Source organism: Trachemys scripta, chromosome 4, assembly GCF_013100865.1.
Source record: "Trachemys scripta elegans isolate TJP31775 chromosome 4, CAS_Tse_1.0, whole genome shotgun sequence".
Taxonomy (NCBI): Eukaryota; Metazoa; Chordata; order Testudines; family Emydidae; genus Trachemys; species Trachemys scripta.
This window is the reverse complement of record NC_048301.1, coordinates 79,082,616-79,101,531: the sequence shown is the minus strand read 5'-3', so window position 1 is coordinate 79,101,531 and position 18,916 is coordinate 79,082,616. Positions and strand designations below refer to the sequence as shown.

At 39.5% G+C, this 18,916-nt stretch overlaps 1 protein-coding gene across 1 annotated transcript in view; it reads left to right on the top strand.

Annotated features, from left to right (window-relative positions):
• The window catches only part of IFTAP (intraflagellar transport associated protein), a 63,194-nt gene extending 44,653 nt beyond the window's left edge, over positions 1-18,541 (top strand). The window contains exon 5 of the mRNA XM_034768755.1: positions 7,617-18,541. Coding sequence (XP_034624646.1) covers positions 7,617-7,781 — 165 coding nt within the window. The 3' untranslated portion in view covers positions 7,782-18,541. The remainder of the gene's footprint in view (positions 1-7,616) is intronic.
• The last annotated feature ends 375 nt before the right edge of the window (positions 18,542-18,916 follow it).

The following is an 18,916-nucleotide window of genomic DNA, read 5'->3' as shown; positions in this document are numbered from 1 at the left end:
AAGAACAGGAGTACTTGTGGCACCTTAGAGACTAACAAATTTATTAGAGCATAAGCTTTCGTGGACTACAGCCCACTTCTTCGGGTATGCATCCGAAGAAGTGGGCTGTAGTCCACGAAAGCTTATGCTCTAATAAATTTGTTAGTCTCTAAGGTGCCACAAGTACTCCTGTTCTTTTTACGGATACAGACTAACACGGCTGCTACTCTGAAACCTGTTATTAAAAAAAAGGGAAAACAGCATTTTTCTTCTGCATAGTAAAGTTTCAAAACTGTATTAAGACAATGTTCAGTTATAAACTTTGAAAGAATCATAACATTTTGTTCAGAGTTACGAACATTTCAGAGCTATGAACATCCTCCATTCCTGATGTGTTCTAACTCTGAGTTTATACTGTACATAAAATAAACGGAGTGTTATAGGGGACAATGGAAGGATGTGAAGGTGTGCTAACATGCTTAATGTTTTACCGGATACAAAATGAAGCTAGTTCCTACCCTAAATTATACACGTGTTTATGGCCATCCACTTAGACAATATAGTTAGGGGCTAATTTTCAGAGTTGCTGAGCTCCCACAATTCCAGTTGAAGTCAATGGGTGCTGTGAGTGCTCAGTACCTTGATAAACAAGTCCTAAGCTTTTCAGGGCAGGGAACCTGCCATGGGACATGGGAGAAGATTATTTCTAGAGGCTCAAAAGAGCACAATCATCTCCATCCCTTCTTTCAACCCAAACATGTCCCAGCCCATCAAAACAGCTGTTGGAGGAGGGCAATAAAATATGGCTATCTATTTGGCTTTTCCAAATATACCCCCTAAAAATACTCCAAACCACTAGTATGCTGAAGGAGAGTCCATGTCACTGACCTACTGTGTGAGGGATTTGGGAGAACGTGTAGTTTTCATCAAATGGCCACAGTTAATGTGTTTACTGAGGGGAAATTACATGCAAGTGTGCCTAAAGAGACGCTTATCTTCCTGAAAATTATCCCTCTCTCAAATGCAATGAGAACAAGGATGAGCGACTCAGTAACTTGTTCATTTTGGCTAGCAACTTAGCTTCCACTTTCTCCAATGGTTGTAGGCATGTGTGCTTCCCCTTATAGTAAAAGTACCACGTGCTGTACGAATGCTGTCACAAACTGCAGCTTGTGAGTGTTACTGCAGGATATGAGTCCATTACCCTAGAATACTCGTATCCCTAGCCCAGACAGTCATCCCTTTCTCGACTCCTGCTCATGCCTTTCTTTCAACCCTGCCATCCTTTTTCTCCACCCTGTGTATTCATTTCTGCTTCCCCAGTCCCCTCCTTTCTTGCTCTCTTTCCCCCACATGCTCTCTAGATGAACATAAACTTGCCATCCCACGATACATATATGCTTCCTTCCTTCATCACCTATCTCTGTCCAGTTAAAGTATTTATATAGTGCCAATCACTGTGACATTATTAATTATTATTATTATTATTATTTGTATTATGGTAGCACCTGCAAGATAAAATCCTGTCCCCACTGAAGTCAGTAGCAAAACTCCCATTGATTTCAGTAGGTTCACAATTTTACCCATAGTCTTGTACCAAGATCAGGGTCCTATTGTGTTAAGTGCTGTACATACCCATAATAAAAGCAAGGGCTTGCCTCAAAGAACCTCCAGTTTCAAGACAAGACAGACAAAGGGTGAGAGGAAGAAAATGCCGTATGTCTATGCTGCAAAATCCCCCTGCGGCAGCAAGTCTCAGAGCCCGGGTCAACTGACTCAAGCTCGCGTGGCTCCCGCTACAGTGCTAAAAATAGCAGTGCAGATGTTCCCGCTCGAGCTGGAGCTTGGCTTCTGAGATCCACCCCTCTCTCTGGGTTTCAGAGCCTGGGCTCTAGACTGAGTGAAAATATCTACACTGCTATGTTTAGCCCCATAGTGTGAGCCACATGAGCCCGGATCCATTAAGCTGGGCTCTGAGAATCGTTGCCATGGGTTTCTTTGTTTTTTGCAGTGTAGACGTACCTATTGGTTAAGTGACTTGTCCAATGTCACACAGGAAATCTATGGCAAAAGAGTGAATTGAAGCTAGGTTTTCTGATTCCCACCTCAGTGCCTTACCCTCCAGACAATCCTTCCTTTCTCCAAGTATCTTAGCTCATCATTATGTTCATGTGTACTCTGCCTACTCACATTTTTTCTACCTTTTCCACATGGGTATTGAGCTGGTCAGTTTTCCCTTGAACATACAATACATTCAGCAGTATTTATCTGTGGGGAGAACTCTTTACATAATTTAAACAAGAGAACTGTAGATTGCCCTGAGTTATGCAAAAATAGAGGTTAGGAAGGACAGAATCAAGGCTTTCAGTTTAATGTATCTGCACAGAGATTAAATAAAAAGAAACTGAATTGCCAACTATTAATAGACTCTTGAAACTCTCAATTTAGGGTGTTTTATTTACAACATTACTTTGCAAAGTGGCCTCCAGCAAAATGCTCCAGTTATTAATCTGAACATTACATTCTTTCTTCTTTAATTTGGACTTGTGGTAGCTGTGAATGAAAATGATTCTTCCTTCAGAGGTGTCTCCGTTTGAGTAAATCACATGGGCAATCTTAAGAAAACTGGCAGTTCTCTAATAGAGCACAAATTCTATTCCCAGAGAGCTTCCAGAAAAGATTTCAATTAGATGTTAAATTAGACATACACATATTTCTCTCAGCTCCTTAGGCAAAAATAACAAGATAATAACTTGATTCACTGTTGTTTTTGTTCAGCTGTGAGGGATTCGGTGGTCCGTGGCAGAATTTTTTCCTTTTGAAATAAATCAGAATTTCAATTTGCAATCTAAAGGCCTTTGGACTGATTTCCTTCATACGAGGCTGAAATGAACTAATACTTGGGAGAAGATAAAAACCAACCAAACCTACTGCTTTCAACGCTTGCCAGAGAGATGAAGCACACAAATAGACATACAGCTGAACTAGACTTTTTGAAACTTGCAATGAGGAGATAGAGTGAAGTCTGGTGTGTTCTACTCTTACATCCAATTTCATTTGGAATTACATGTACATTTTTCTTTTTTACAAACACTTTTCCATTACACATCTGCATGTTCATGAAATGGTTTAGTTAAATGCAAATCAAGACAAGGTCATAGTGGCTGACTGTGTATTCTCAATACCGTAATAGCTTTGGTGCAGAGGTGACAGATTTGATTTTGTAGAACTGCTACAAAGGTTTACTGCAATCTGAGGTTTTCTTAATTTAATTACCTGTAATCATGGTATCAGACACTGTTACAGCTACAGCAAATGGAAAAACATTTTGAGATTTAATAATACATTATAGGGTTTGTTTTTGGATTTTTCTCTTAACTGAACACTTAGAAAATTAAGATAGATCAGTTAGATCTTAAAGGCATACTCCATGGCATGGTATTTTAACAGGCTTCTCCTGGGAGAATTAGTGGAATGGGTACTGAGTGGGTTGAGGGAGTAGGACTTTAGTTTTGGTGGGTCAAGAGAGCTTGTTTGTGGATATTGACTCAACTGAGCTTTATTTGAATGTTATTTATAAAAAAACCATGGGTATACCATTCTGCACCTAAGATTTGACCCAAAGCACACTTAAATCAATAGAAAGAGTTTCAGGAATTAGACAAGTACAGCTGATGAAAGGAAATTAAACAGATCAAGACACATAAATACCATTCGTGCAGTCTGATCAGTTCTAGAGTCAGTAGTTTTAGCTTTTGCAGAGAACAAGGTTTTTGGCGGCAACACTAATCCTTTCAGTGGAGCCACAGTTACTGACCTCCTGCAGATCTGGAATCTGATCCATTCCTTACTGAAGTCAGTGGGACGTCTCACGTGCAGGATCAGACGCTTTTTTCCTAACTGTAAGTCTGTTCAGCACCAGAAGGGTGATGAAATTTAAGCCATTTGCATAGAACAGAAATATAGAAGTTGAACTTCTGAAAGTGCGTCCAAAAAGTGAAGGGAAAGCATTCTAATTCTTCTGAAGAGACTTAAAGCTAAGTTAATACTAGTCAGACTCATTGAAACCTGGAAGATTCTACTCCCACATATTTAATGTTGTGCATTTCCTTTGTTTTTTTTCCAGCAGACTTTGCAAACTGGAGGGTAAATATTTTTGATTGTAAGCCATCCCCTCCTCCCACCAACAAAACAAAACAAAACAAAACAAGAGTCATGCTTCAACATAATGAGGGTACACACATTGCTGCATTGTTAGTGCTGGACCATCAAAAAAACCTCATTAAAATTATCATGATTGCTTCTTAGCCTTGTGACTAAAATCAAGTGTAGAGTATGATCAGGTTAATATCTACTGTATGCTCAAAACCTACTCTTGCAGGAGGTGGATCTGGTGATCTTACAGATCTTTTCTATATCTAACTCTAATGTCTATGATTTATTATGTGAGATTCATTGTGGCAATATAACCTCTTGCATAATCTCAGCAGAAATCCCATGGGATAATGTGACTCCCAAATTGAGTAGCTAATGAACACAAGTGTGAATTTTAAATATGGGCTGGAGTGATTTCCTCTTCTTTTGAGGAAGCCTCTTTTTTCCAGGATTATCCCCGAAGTGATCCTATGTTCTTAATCCTGGCTCATTGATGGATGTTTGTGAGTCTCAAAATAAATTTCAGAGATTCCTAAATATTGTTGAACTATGACCCAATGACATTTTGACACAACAGGATGACGCACTACTTCGTCATTGTGCTATGATTTAAATGTCACTTTCCCTTGATGCACAAGCCTCTTCCATTGTACAGTCCTGATTGAAAATTCCAGTTAGCTCCATAAGAACCCTTCAATAGGTCTTAATTGAATTCTGCTGTACTTTGTTGATTTCAGGTAAATTACAAGTTTGCACTGAAACTAGTAGTCCAGTAGACCTGTTACTGTGTTTCAAAACTTTGTTGCTAACTAGAATTAATAGGAAGCAGGAGTATTCTGAACTGGAATTTCCACTAGATGGCAATTCCTAATAAGACCTTGAGGATTTTACAGCTTTCATCCGTATGCAAGAAACAAAAAAGAGCTGAGATTGGATTTCATGCTATGACATAGAATTCTTAGCAGTTTTCTCACACCAGCTTCCATGCCGGCTTTCACTTCTGCAGCCTGAAAAGCTGCTCATCCTGCAAACACATTGATGTAGGATCTTTAAATGCCACAATAATCAAAATCAATTTTCATCCCAAAAGGTAGGAAACTGATGCAAAAGGTCATCAATTTAGGTGATCGTGTAAACTTCAAGGGAATATGGGGGGGGGAGGGGGGAAGAGGTGGGGCGAACACTTCTGCACCAGGATTATGTACTGTAAGAGATCTAAGATAAAGGCTAGACATTTCCTTCCATAGACTACAATTTAATGAATTTGTTTGAGGGGAAAATAGGTGGATTATAATAGAAAACCTATGTGTGCCTGCTTCAGGTTACATTTTACTACTTCTGCCAAGGTCATTGTTGATACCAGAGTTTCTGTCATGAAAGTGCGACTGACAAAAGTTAATAATAGGATCACAGGAATTAGAAATAGGAAAGATCTATGAGTGTGAGGTCATCTGGCCAACCCTCTTGCCAGTACAAAATTGTTCTCCAGTGCTTTGTCTGGTCTTATTTAAACTGACTCAAGAGATGGGGCAGTCCCCATGGGAGACTAGCCTGCAGTGTAACAGAGCTCATGCTCAGGAAATTGTTCCTGATATTCCGCTCACATTTTCCCATTAATTTTATCTCATTGCCTCTTGTTACACCATCTGACCTCCCCTCCCTTGAACAATCCAAGGTGTTACTAATTGATGAAAAAATCTCAACCCCAGTGTGCAAATAGTAAGATGTTGAGCATCTGGCACAAAGCTGCATGTTACACAAACTCAAGTGGAAAACAGAAGACAGAGCAAAACAAGTCTAGGCTGAGATTTTCAAAGGTGCTCAGGGGATTAAGGCACACATCTATTCCCTGTTTTGCACTCAAGCTGGTGTAACATGCGGATTTGTGCCACACTCTTGATATTTTCGACTTGTGAATTCTGAAGTGTCCCATCACATGCAAAGCATTTGGGGCTCAATCTTGCAAAATGATCTTATCCAGCACAGCATCTAAGCTTGTGCTTAACTTTAAGCAAATGAATAACCTCATTGACTTCAGTGGGATTAACCACATGCGTGACATTAAGCATGTTTAAACACTTTGCTAGAGTTGGGCTGGAGTGTTCAGCACTTTGTAGCATAGATTTCTTGATGCTCAAGAAAAAAACATCTTACTGATAATGAATTGTCTATGATTATTGAAGCCCCATAGGGTTGTCTACACTGTGCACTGAGGCCAGGCTCTGACTCAGATTAGAGTCCAATCCCCACTTCTGTCCACAAACAAATCAGTTTGATTTGGGTCAGCAAGCACTCAGATCCTGAGAACTAGGGCCCTGCTTGTAGGGTGGATCAGAGCCTGAGTCCCACTGTGGCTTGGGTCGAAGCCCTGTCATTTAGCAGTGTGGATGCAGCTTGAAACACAGACTCGAGTCAGAAGGTCTGTGTAGTACAGTATGGACATGTTAGCACAACTGTGAGACCGAGGTCCAGCAACTATAAACCCAGGTTTACAAAGCAGTGTGGACGCTCAAGCATGGGGTTGGAAACAACAAGTCCACAAACCTAGGTGCCACACACCCGGGTTTACAGTGCAATGTAGACCTACCCATAGACATATTATGCTAAATTGGGCAAAGCACAGGGAACAATCCTGTACTGGTGGATAGCAAGGGAGGATGTAAAAGATGTGCTAACAAGATGTCCCCATCTGTAATTTCTAGGATTAATTTTATCTAGTGTCTTGTGAAAACATTTTATGCTATGGTCTCTCTTCTTGTCCTTATTAATATGCAGCCTTTAAAATATTATGATTTACTTATTTATCCTATTTATAAATTGTGCCAACTGAAGTCTTTTCAAAACACATTTATAATTAAAAATATTCAATGCAGCATATGTCATCTGAGCCAATACTGACTAATTCTGCAATACTGTACCTCCCATCAACCAAATAACCCATTGCACACCTCTGCAAGCAACTTCTTTGGTTAAAGGAAACAGGCCTTGCAGGGTTTGAATAACTGAAAATTGATTATGCTTCTTTGCTCCTTATAGGCATTCCCGTTGCTACAAAATGTATTATCAGTTGAGTAAACAGCACTTAAAACTAGCCAAAATCTTAAAGTTGCGGGACCTATCCTTGCAACTTAACGTGGCTCTACATATTTTTTTCCATATTGTCACAACCCTGCTGCTACAAGTGGTGGAAATGTAATAGATGTATGCAAGGGAGGTTTTTTGATTCCTTGCCTTGAGCAAAAATTAGTTAATGATATTCATTCCGATACAGTATGGTACAAATGGGGCACATTAAATGGCTCAAATTAGGTCAAATTGAATAATTGAATTTGTTCTTTTACTTAAAAACAGCTTAATCAGCTGAGAGTGCTGGAGTCTAAAAAATAGTTTAATTAAATATTAATCAGGAGTTTATGTTTTGAGTTTCTTTATCGTTACTTGCTGCTGTTTTATTTATATTTCTATATTTTTCCCTGTTGCAGCTCTGTGGGGATGAAGTTCAGCTGTTCTCCCTTGATGAAGAATTTGACTATGACAGTGTGGCATTGACCCCCAGGTTCTCTGAGGCTGAGATGAAGGCCATTATAAACTTGTCTGAACAGAAAAAAGTAAGGCTCGGCCTTAAGTCACCAGGATCTGAAGACTGAAGCTGACGTACCTTGCTGGGCATTCTCTGTTATTCAGCTGGAAAAATATTTTTAAGGGGAAAATCCAACTCCCTCTTCTGCAATCATAGAGGGCTCTTTTGCAATGAAGCCAGTGTGGGCCTGTCATCGAACCTGTGGGATGTTCATATACCCTGTGCAGCACTGGGCTGAAGTAGCCTCCCCGTAGTATTATTTTTTATTATTTGTATTACTGTAGTGCCTAGGAGCTCTAATCATAAATCAGGACCCCATTGTGATAGCTGCTGTTCAAACACAGAACAAAAAGGTGGTCCCTGCTCCAAAGAGCTTACAATCTAAGCATAGCAGCTCCACCGCCTGGAGGGTAGATTCCTCTCTCTCTGCCCCCTTTACATATCCCTAGAGCAACTTGCCTAGGTACTCACACTGGATGCTGGGGTCTGGATTGGTTCCTATATGCATACAATTCCTATATGTGTCGGTGGGTTTTGAAAGACTTAAGCCCTGGTTCTCAGCCCCAGTTCTAGTTGCTTTGTTGTTCTCTGGCAGCACAAAGCACAGGAATGGTTCCTTAAAAGGCAGCTAGGAATTCCTGTGTTGAAGAAAAATCCTTGAGTGGCATATAATGTGTGCAGTGCTAGAATAATGATTCCTTAGGGGTCAGTATAAACTGGTGTAAATTAGACTACGTTTTGTGCTTGCTTCAGCCCCCAACCAACCCAGAGTTGTCTCAGGACCATTTTTGCCTGGCTCTCTCAGGAGTGTAAACATTAGCTTGTGGCAACTGAGCATTCAGCATTTAGTCTCTTTTTCTGGCATTATAAGGTGAAAAGATACAGAGCTGTGGACCAATGATCAAACCCAGGAAGGATTTTGATACCTTCTGTGTGATTTCAGTTCTTCAGATCAGTAATATTCCTATTTTTTCAATGTTTTTTTCCTTATGTGGGTTTGAATTATGTGTGTATAATTCCTGAAAATCACAGTAACGTCTTTTTTTTTGGTCACAAAAAAGTCTTCAGGGCAGGAGAAGCAGAATAGCAGTGATTTAACCCATTACCTAACTTGACAAGCAAAATTTAGACTGTAAAGACGCACATTTCATACATTTATATAGGAAATGGTCCCAAGGTTTTTCACCACGTGACATACATTCAGCACCACTGAAATGCAGCAACATGTGGGGTGGAGCGTGAAAGTGCAAACATATAGATTCATAGATTCTAGGACTGGAAGGGACCTCGAGAGGTCATCGAGTCCAGTCCCCTGCCCACATGGCAGGACCAAATACTGTCTAGACCATCCCTGATAGACATCATGGTGCATAGCATGTGAGGAAAGGAGAATATGTGGCCAAAGGCCCTGGGGAAGATGCTTACTCTTACACAGAGAGTCATGAGATATGTAGGACTCAATCCTTCTTACTTTTCATCAGCCATTGGGGCTATTGCATGAGTAAAAGTACCAACACCTGGTCCATAATGAGTCAGATACATACTGGTGTAACTCCATTAATTTTAGTGTGTGGACCAACAATTCATCTTTGGCATAACACCATTAACTTTGCGATAGAAGATTACAGTGATGAGTGTGGTAAGAATGCCTAGGTAGATAGCTTTGGGATTGAACAACATGCAGTTTAAACACTTTGAATGAAATCCATAAGGCTGGCTGGCTGCTCCAAAGCCAACAGTTTCCATGAGTCAAAAAGGGGCATCCTCGTTCCAAAGGAAATGATTTGTTTCAATTATATGGCAAATTATAAACAGGCACCACTGACAGCAGGATATTTTTTGTTTTGATTGATTAGACAACATCATTTGAGGCAGGGTTAATAAACAGGGGAAAGGAAGAAGAGAGTTCCCAGATACTATGTAGATAGGCAGTCATATAAAGCTCTAACATAAGCTAGGTAGAGAAGGTAAACAGTATAGAACCAACCTGGGGGAGAACATGAGAACATTTTTTAAAACTGTCTTTAAAACTATGGTAAAGCTGTGGTAAAAATGGACTGAAAACACTGTCCTTAATTCATTTTGTTTTACCAAGTACAAAGCCCTGTGTATAAAATGGGGGGTGGGGAGGGGAGAGCCATGGCTAGATTTCAGCTGGATGAGAAGGGGGACCTGGAAGGGCATTGTTATAGAAAAGGTTGAGATCCAGTGTATTAAGACATCCAGGCCTCCCTTAAAAACATTAACTATGGCTCACTGCATCCCTGTTATGTAAGTTCAGTGAAGCTGAACTACCTCTAGTAGGCAACCCTCTGTTTAAGAGAGCACTGTAAAAGATCCCCAGAGTTTACAGACGTTGTTCAACCCCAAGCTGAAGAACCAACACTATTCAGAAACAGAGTTTTGCAGGTCCATGGGATGATTTGTTTAGGCCGGGTTTCATTGCATTCGTTGCCCTATTTTTCAGAAGGGTAAACTCAGGCACAGTGAAGTTAAGGGTCAATTCCACTTCCATTGAGGTCAATGACAAAACCTGGCCAAAGTTGCATATTGTATCACTAGGCCAAATATAGCCCTGGTAAATGTAAGCACATCTACTAATGACTCCAGTAACAGTTGTGTCCCCTACCCTAGGGATGAAGTTAGCCACTCCCTTCCCTTTCTTTCAGATGGATGCACTTCTCTTACCTACTTCTCAGGGTCCATATTATGTTCTATACACTGTTATTCAGATGGATCATTACGTGGTTCAGTTTGGGATAAAGAAATACACCTCATTGGTTAATGCTGAACAATTGTTAAACTCTGGTACAACATTCATCTTGTGCAGAGAGGTGGGATACTTCACTTAGGCCTCTCATGAGTTATCCTTTCTCCCTCTGCTTATAGAGATAAATATCATAATGGAGAGCAGGCACAGTAAGTTAGACTTGCTGGTCAGCTCATTTTATTGACCTGCTTAGATGTAATTGAGTTGTTAATGTACCGTTTCATTGCTTATCTGCTGCTGGGATATCATATTTCCTAAGTTGTAATTATTCATCAAGTCTTTATTCAGTTTATATTGATACCTAGATAGATATAGATAGATAGATATCTGGTATTGTTTAATTGTCTGCATAATAAGACTTGGGGGCCTGACTGGTAGATTCCTTCCTCCCCAGCCAGTAATTACCATTTGGCTGGGGGGAGGGGCGGGAAAGAGGGGGGAGAGAATGACCACACACACACACACACACACACACACACACACACACACACACACACACACACAATTTTCCTCTCCTCCAGAATCAGTTCTCCTGTACATGGCAAAAATTCACAGAAAGGACAAGAAACAGTTCAAGGTTCCCCCTTGAGGAGTTTTTCTCTAGATTGTTCCTTCAGGGTGGGGTTTTCCCCCCTCCCAAAATGAACAGGATTTTGAACTGCAGATCTCACAGATCTCGGAGAATTCATCAGACTGCAGAAACTATAGAGGGAAAATGTAGAAAATAGAGCTTAAATTGTTCATTTGTTAGTTTCAACACGAAGTCCTCTTGCACTCCTTCTCTACCTGCAGACACTTAAGAACACCAAATTTGTTATATTTAACAAAGAAATCTAATACATTTTCAAATCACGTTTAGAGCAGTGATTTTCCCAAACCAAGTTAGTGTTAATTATAATAAAGATTAATATTTTTTTAAGAGGATAACTTGCTTGCAAGTGGTGCTAACACACACTCTCTCTCTCTCTCTCTCTCTCTCTCTCTCTCTCTTCCCATTTCTTTTAAAGTCTTGTAATCTAACCTATCTAGATGAGGATTGGGAAAACCTAGGGCAAAATTATGTACACTTTGGAATTGTTTTTAGAAACAATTATTTACTCAGAAATAGTGACAGGTTGTTGAAGAGGTTCAGATATTGGGCTCAGAGCCAAACCTTTGTGGTATAGAAATCAACATGGAACTAAATTCCATGTATAGCACAAATCCAACAACCCCATATATTGCACAGTTTGACTAACCAACAACTTAGATGTCAAAATATCCACTTGGCTAGCAGGATGAACTATGGTTTTTACCACTCATTTTTAGTAGCACCCAGTGATAGTCTGATTTTCACTTTGGCCAAGATTCTGCAGTCCATGTGAGGGCAGGAAAGGCCAAGCAGAGACTGGAACCTGTTCAGTTTCACTTCACCAGGGGCCTGCAGCCTCTTCAGACTGCACCATGAAGGGTCCTAAGCCCTAATTCAGTTGCATGCAGGTATGCACATCTGCTGGTCAAAACACCCTGCATAAAGAATTGTGGTGGAGCAGCTGTGGGTGCTACTGCAGCCCTGAAGCTGTAGTATTGGATGCAGAGTGGCAACTGAAAAGGGTGGGGCAAAGATTCATTTGCTCTGATCCCAGCAGACCTCATCAGCACATAGTTCATTTACTGAGGCTGAGTGCTGCTGAGAGGTCTTGAAAATGTTGGCTTCACAAACCGCAAAAATTCAGCTCACGATAGTTCAAGTGACACATGAAAGATGAGGAAACCCTTGATAATGATTCTTGACAGCCTCACAAGATGAGTTCCTTGCACCACAGAGATGAGCACTTGTGATAAGTAAGGGCATTCCCACCGCTATGGACTTTCTTGTGGTGAACTGGCAGTTAGCACAGGTGGGCGTGAGGTGCCACATGTACCTTGGGGGTTCTCTTGAAGGGAATGTATCCTTTTCACGGATTGGTTGGTTGCTTTGGCCGGTCCCTGGCATCTGAAATTCTGCCAGGTGTTAAATGTCTGCCTGTCCTTTCTGAAAACAAAAAGGTCTTTTTCTCTTAAAAGGCTTTAATTAAGTTCTAAACTCCTCAAATGATTATGAGTTTGGTAAAGCCGTTTGAGGAGACAGCTTGTTTTGTGTTGGCAGAACTATTGTACAGCCATGTCACATGTTTATGACACTGTCAGATTCTAAGGAAGCAAAGTGGAGATATTTTAGCTTTACCACTTGTTTATGAAATATTTGCAAGAAGAAAAGCAAGGGTTAATATGTACTGTCATTCTTATAGTCAAGGTAATTTATATGAGAGCACATGGAGGCACAGCTAAATGGAAATGTAATAAATTGTGAGAATGCAAAATGGTTGCCTTATTTACATAATCTCTGACAAAGACAATGGCAATGAAAATTCCCCAGAGCAATCAATTGCGATCTTATACAGGATATTGGGTATCTTCTTCAGAACAACTATTCACATACTCATGTTTCAAAATAGCAAGTAAGGATGGATGTAAACCAAACCCCAGATCTGATTTCAAGCTGAGCTGCAGGGGCTAACCCCACTCACTATATCCAGGGCCAAATCACACTCCCAGGTCTGAACACCCCCAAACTTTGGGGAAGTTCAAACTTGGGCCTGTCTCTAAATGTTTCTTAGTGCTGTTTCTAAGGGCTCATCTGTACTCCAAAAATAACAAAGTAAGGGGACCTGCCTGTGTGGAAAAGTCTCATGGAATTTAATAATAATGAAAACAATTGGGTTCCATAGAAATGTAATAGCGTTCTATAGAAATTATTGTAAAAACATAGAAATTACATGGAAAATTATCTTTTCTATAAGTTGAATCAGCCTAATAAAAATTCTATAGCATGGATATAATTTTCTAGTTAATTTTATAGAATGGTTCAAAAACCTATGGGAAGTTTATGATTTTGTCATGAAGATGATTACAACACAGCTGTCCTTTGACCCCATTACAATAAGGTTAAAATCTGTAGGCAGGACTTAATTGTGTTTCATAACCATGCTAAAGTCCAAGGCTTTTTCTTGGTTGCATGCAATGATTACAACAGAGTTAGAGCCCATCAGCATAACATTTTTGAACTACGTTGTAACCGGGCCTTCAGACATGGTTGTTTTTGTCGTGCAAACAGGCCCTAGCAGTAAATAAACCTCAAGATTCAGAGGTATGGTAGAACACATCTGCTATTCTGTTCCTATGAATAAAACCTTAGAATATCTAATATGCATAACTTTCAGAAAGATGCAAGTGTCATCCATCATATTACTCCTGTTTCTCAGAATAAATCAGCTAGAGGACAAATTCCACCCATTACTTAGAAGTGTCGATGCTGCCATTTAGATTCGCTGCAAATTGCACATTCACTCTTTAAAAGATGGAAGCTGAGATGCATTTTTTTGGTTTGTGTCAGATTTACAACTAGCTTCCCTAAACATGACAAGACAATACATTTGTCCAATGAGCTATTTTCCTGCTGGATACATTTTTACAGTAAAAGAAGATGGAAGGCTAGTGTCTGTCCCAGACAGCATCGATGCTGTGTTAGTATTTTTACGCATAAGCTTAATATTTACAAAGCTTTCAAAAACAAAGAATCAGGAAAGTACAAATTATGGTCAGACTGCTTATTGAATGAAAATGTAATGCAGGATTGTCCTTTGTTTAAGTTAGATGCTTAGACTTAGTTTCCCAGCCCACCAAAAGTTCTGTTGTTAACTAGTCTAGTTCAAAATCCAGGCTGTCAAAACACTGACAGCAAGCACTAGCTGAATAGTATTCACTGAATAAAAAATGTGACCAATTTAAGGCCTTTTTGTTTTGTTTATGTAACACTTGCAAACAGTTCCTGAATTCTGCAGATGTCTGTCACTCATAAGCGTTCATCAGATAGGCTGGATGAATAATTTCCTGACTTGGGCTTGTATAAGGACTGGATGCAGAAAGATTTACTGTTTGCTGTTTGTGGCATGTGATTTGTCACATGGCATATTTTTCGGTCTCTGAGTCATTGGATGACTGAAACTCTTTAATCAGGAGAATATGAACGAGGGATAGTAGATAACGAGCAGACAATAATAGAAATGAGATGTGAATAGTGAATAATGCATCTCTGGTGCAAATTTGTGGAAATTTTGCTGTCACTAACACCACCGTGAATACTTACAATGATATTAGTATTCACAAACAAGGCCTAATCCTACAAGATGTTGAATACCCTCACCTTCCATTGTCTTTACTGAGAGCGCCTTGTAGAATGGGGCCCATAACGAAGGACCCCATGAATAGCTGCAAATTGAATTGCTTGACGATATATTCAGTCACCTGTGTTTTCATTACTCATGCAGCTGTATTGACACCCAGGACTCTGCTACTGATATTTTAAAGGATCAAAAACTGGACATCAAACTTCTGCAAGTCATATTTGCAACTCAGTCAGTATTGTGCTTTGCAGCCCATTCCATATGCTCCCTTCTCCTAAGCCACAGCAGCAAGGTAGATATCTACCAGGCCATTACTTTTTCATAAGTAGATGTTTGACATAATTTAATTTAAATTTATAATAAACATCAAAAATATTTCCTGAATTAAACAGAGATCTGTGTTGATGCTGGAAGTCCCTCAAGGGAAGTAATAGAAGCTGACTTGCTGGTGTTATTAAAGCTAGCCTGGACAAAACTTTGGAATATACTATAGAGGTGAATGCTTTACTCTAGCCAGAAAATGGACTGAATAACCCGACATGGCTTTTCCATCTCTAATTTACAATAATATGAGAGTCTGAGTGGTTTTAAATTTGAGATTTTATTTGTTGAGATTTCAATTTAAGTGTTGGGCTCCGTTTGGAAGTTTTGATTTTTTCTTCTGCTCACAAACCCAAAGAAATTGTCTGCTAGCTGCTGATTTGTACACAGATTGGACATTCTGTGACATAAAACATTGCTCCCAAATACACCAAAAAAGACATCACAATGTTGAGCTATTTGAATATCTATTTGAATGATCAGTAATTTGAACAGACTGGTATGTTAAAATAACCACCTAAGACATGAGGGAAGGCCTCATTTTTACCTTTACAACTACTGTAGTGCTTAATTTACAGGTGGGCCTGAATTAAAATGTTAGATCAGATTCACTCAGAACTTTTGGAAAGCTCACATCTGGAACTTGATCCAGACATGAACTTCATGGCTTGGGTACATAGCATGGAACTGAACAGGAGTCCTGGATCCAAACCCAACTGAACTTTGTGATTCAGCTTTGTCTTGAGTTTAATTAATGATTAGCCTGACTTTGGGACACCTCAAACCAGACTTGCTCCAGAATTCATTAATTGCTGGTGTGAATCAGCTTTAGATTTAGAAATTAGATTGACAAATTAGATTAGAAATACACTGACAAGTGGATGCTGAAATAAACAACAGAAGAAGCTATCATAGGTAGATATTGGGCACCTATCAACATAGGCTCACAGTGTCAGGAGATGGCATCACTACCCTTTCCAGAAATGGATTTAGCAAGAAATAATTTCCAAGGGAAACAATAAACATGTCTCTTAGTTGGAAGTCTTCCCTCCCGTGCGTTCCTTTTTCACGAAGAGAAGTTAAAGGTGGACTGTAAATTAAGAAAATGAAAATCTAGTTAAAAGTAGTTTAGTCCATTTTCTGCTGAATGGTTGATGCCAACCACGTGGTGGTGATGGTAATGGTAATCGGAGATCAGTACACAAATAAATTCAATTAACCTTTTAAAAATTATTTCTCTAGTCCCCTGTGAAATCCTCTTGACCTTCCTGCTTCACTAAAAGTGCCCCAGAACCAGCACATGAAATCAAAGAAGTCTAATTTCAATCCATGGTATTTATGATCTCATATAATGAAGCATTCTGGAATACCTTAAGTGATATACCAAGCGGATTTCACAGAGGGGAAAATACTTTTTAAAAGGTGAATCTGATTTCTGTGCTAACTGTACACCTCTATCTCCACCCCCTACAAAGAAAAGCATGGTTAGAAAGTGCCCACCATTGCTATGGTAATGGGCATATCCCAAATACTTTAGACAGCTCATTCAGCATATGCGCCTGCTTTTACTCAGTTTTCAATTTTGCTTTGCAGATCACCTTTCCCAACCTTTTGTTTCTGCATGGAATTTACATAACCCACAAGCACAGAGGAAACAAAAAGCTGTGGGTCTTTCAAACCATCACCATCTTATTAGCACTCTGAAAGATGTTTGCTGAAGAATTCAGTAAAAGAGGGTGCTGATTGCTACCTCATGTTAAGGTTTCTCTGTTTTAATATTTAAAACAGAGAAACCTTACTCGAGATTTCAGTGGCCTCCGAGTCACATTTTTTATGATGGTTGATGCAATCTGTCAAAAGACCGGAAGAACAAAGTAGCTTGATGGTCTAATTTGAAGTAACCTCTAAGAGCTCAAGAGGTCTGATTACACATAAAAGCACCACAACTTTTATAAAGCTGCATTTGAATGCCACAGGAAAAAATGTTAGAAATTCAATTAACTTTCCCCATGAAAAAATGCCTCATCTGGTGGCTAAACTCACCTTACATAGTTTCTTGATTATGTTTGGAAGCAAATTGCCTTGATTATACCTTTGACGGGAAGGGAAGCCTGTTAATTAATTGCTACATGCTATAGTGGTGCTCAATTGTATCCTGGAACGATTAAATTAGCCTTCACCGATATTGGTCTCCTGTAGAAAATAAATATTGCTCACTCAGTCAGTCTCACTTTTTGCTGAGTTGGCACAACTAGCTGTTTATTACCATGCATGTTAAAACAAAAATTATTACTGTGTTATATTCAGAAAGGTAGAAGTAGTAAACAAATTGCCTACATAGTTGAAATGAGATTGAAACAAATCTCCCTGGTTCAAAGCACCTCTGAATTTTAGAGAAGTTTGGATTTGAACTTCACAGCTTGTATCACTACACATGCTGAACCAGAGCCCCAGATTCAAACACACCAGAGTTTTGGAAACGTTCAGGTTTGGATCTAAATTCTTATTTCTACTGGTCAGTGGCTGAACATGGTTCAAGTGAGAAGTCAAATTGGTTTCTAAATTTGTCCTGTCACTACATAAGAAAAAAATCCCCCCAAAATTGTACAATTATTATTTTTAATAATATGATTAATACTATTATTATTTTATTAGTTTCTGGTAGCATATACAATATAGTATGTACTTTCCAAACAAAACAGAAAGTGTGGCCCCTGACCCAAGGTGTTAATAATTTGAAAGATTTACATACTGTCAATTCCTTATGTTCAAAATGTGACTTACATGTAGAGACAACGCCAAGAGTAAAATGCTGTATTTATAAAAATATGTCCTGGTGTTATTAATATAGCAAATTATTAAAACAAAAAGAATGTAAAGAATCTCCTTTACTTGTCTCTGCTGTTAGTTTATTTTCACATTTTGTTCAGTTAGGGCAGTGAAACCAGACTGGTCAGTTTCACTTTCTGGTTCTTGTGAATTGGTGATATAATCATCTGCACAATCTCAAAGTGTAGTTGTGGGGGCTTTCCTGATGTATTGTGGGATTAAATATTCTGAGAACCAACTAGTGGGATTAAATGTTTGGAGAGGCAGATTCCCCACAAGAACATTTCTCTGTTTTATGAAATTGTCCACAGAAGTCAAAGCTAGGAGAACTCATTATCTCAGCATGTCTAATATCCCAGAGCAGGGAACAATACTCTGACTGTAGCCCACTATTATCAACCATTTCTGCTTTCTTAGAGATGAGCAAACCAGAGTGAGAGTTGAAAGGGAAGCTAATATTCATAGCTAGGGAAAAATCCTGAAGAGAGAAAGGTTTCTTGCAGTATGCTCTCAAGGTGAATCTTTGGCAGGAATGAACTCTAGAGCTGACGAACCACGACTGGAAAGGCCTAACCTTTGGTCCTTAACACAGTCACACAGGGCCAAATTCATTCCTGGTGTAACTCAAATGTAATCTCAATAGAGTTACACTAGGGATGAATTTGGGTCAGAGTTTCAGCAACTATATTATAGGCAGTGTACTTTTATTTGTTTGTTTGTTTTGGGAATTTAGGATGTAGTATTTCTTCTTCGAGTGCTTGCTCATATCCATTCCATTAGGTGTGCGCGCGCTGCGTGCACGATCGTCGGAAGATTTTCTACCCTAGCAACACCGGCGGGTCGGCTGTGGAGCCCCCTAGAGTGGCGCCTTCATGGCGCTGAATATATACCCCAGCCGACCCGGCGCCCCCTCAGTTCCTTCTTACCGCCCCTGACGGTCGTTGGAACTGTGGAGCGCGGCATAGCTGTTCTCCACTCTCCCTAGCTTAGTTAGTTATTCGCAGTTGTAGTTATAGTTATAGTTCTAGTGTTTGTAGTTAAATAGTTAAATAGTTTTAAAGTTGTTATAGTTGTTAT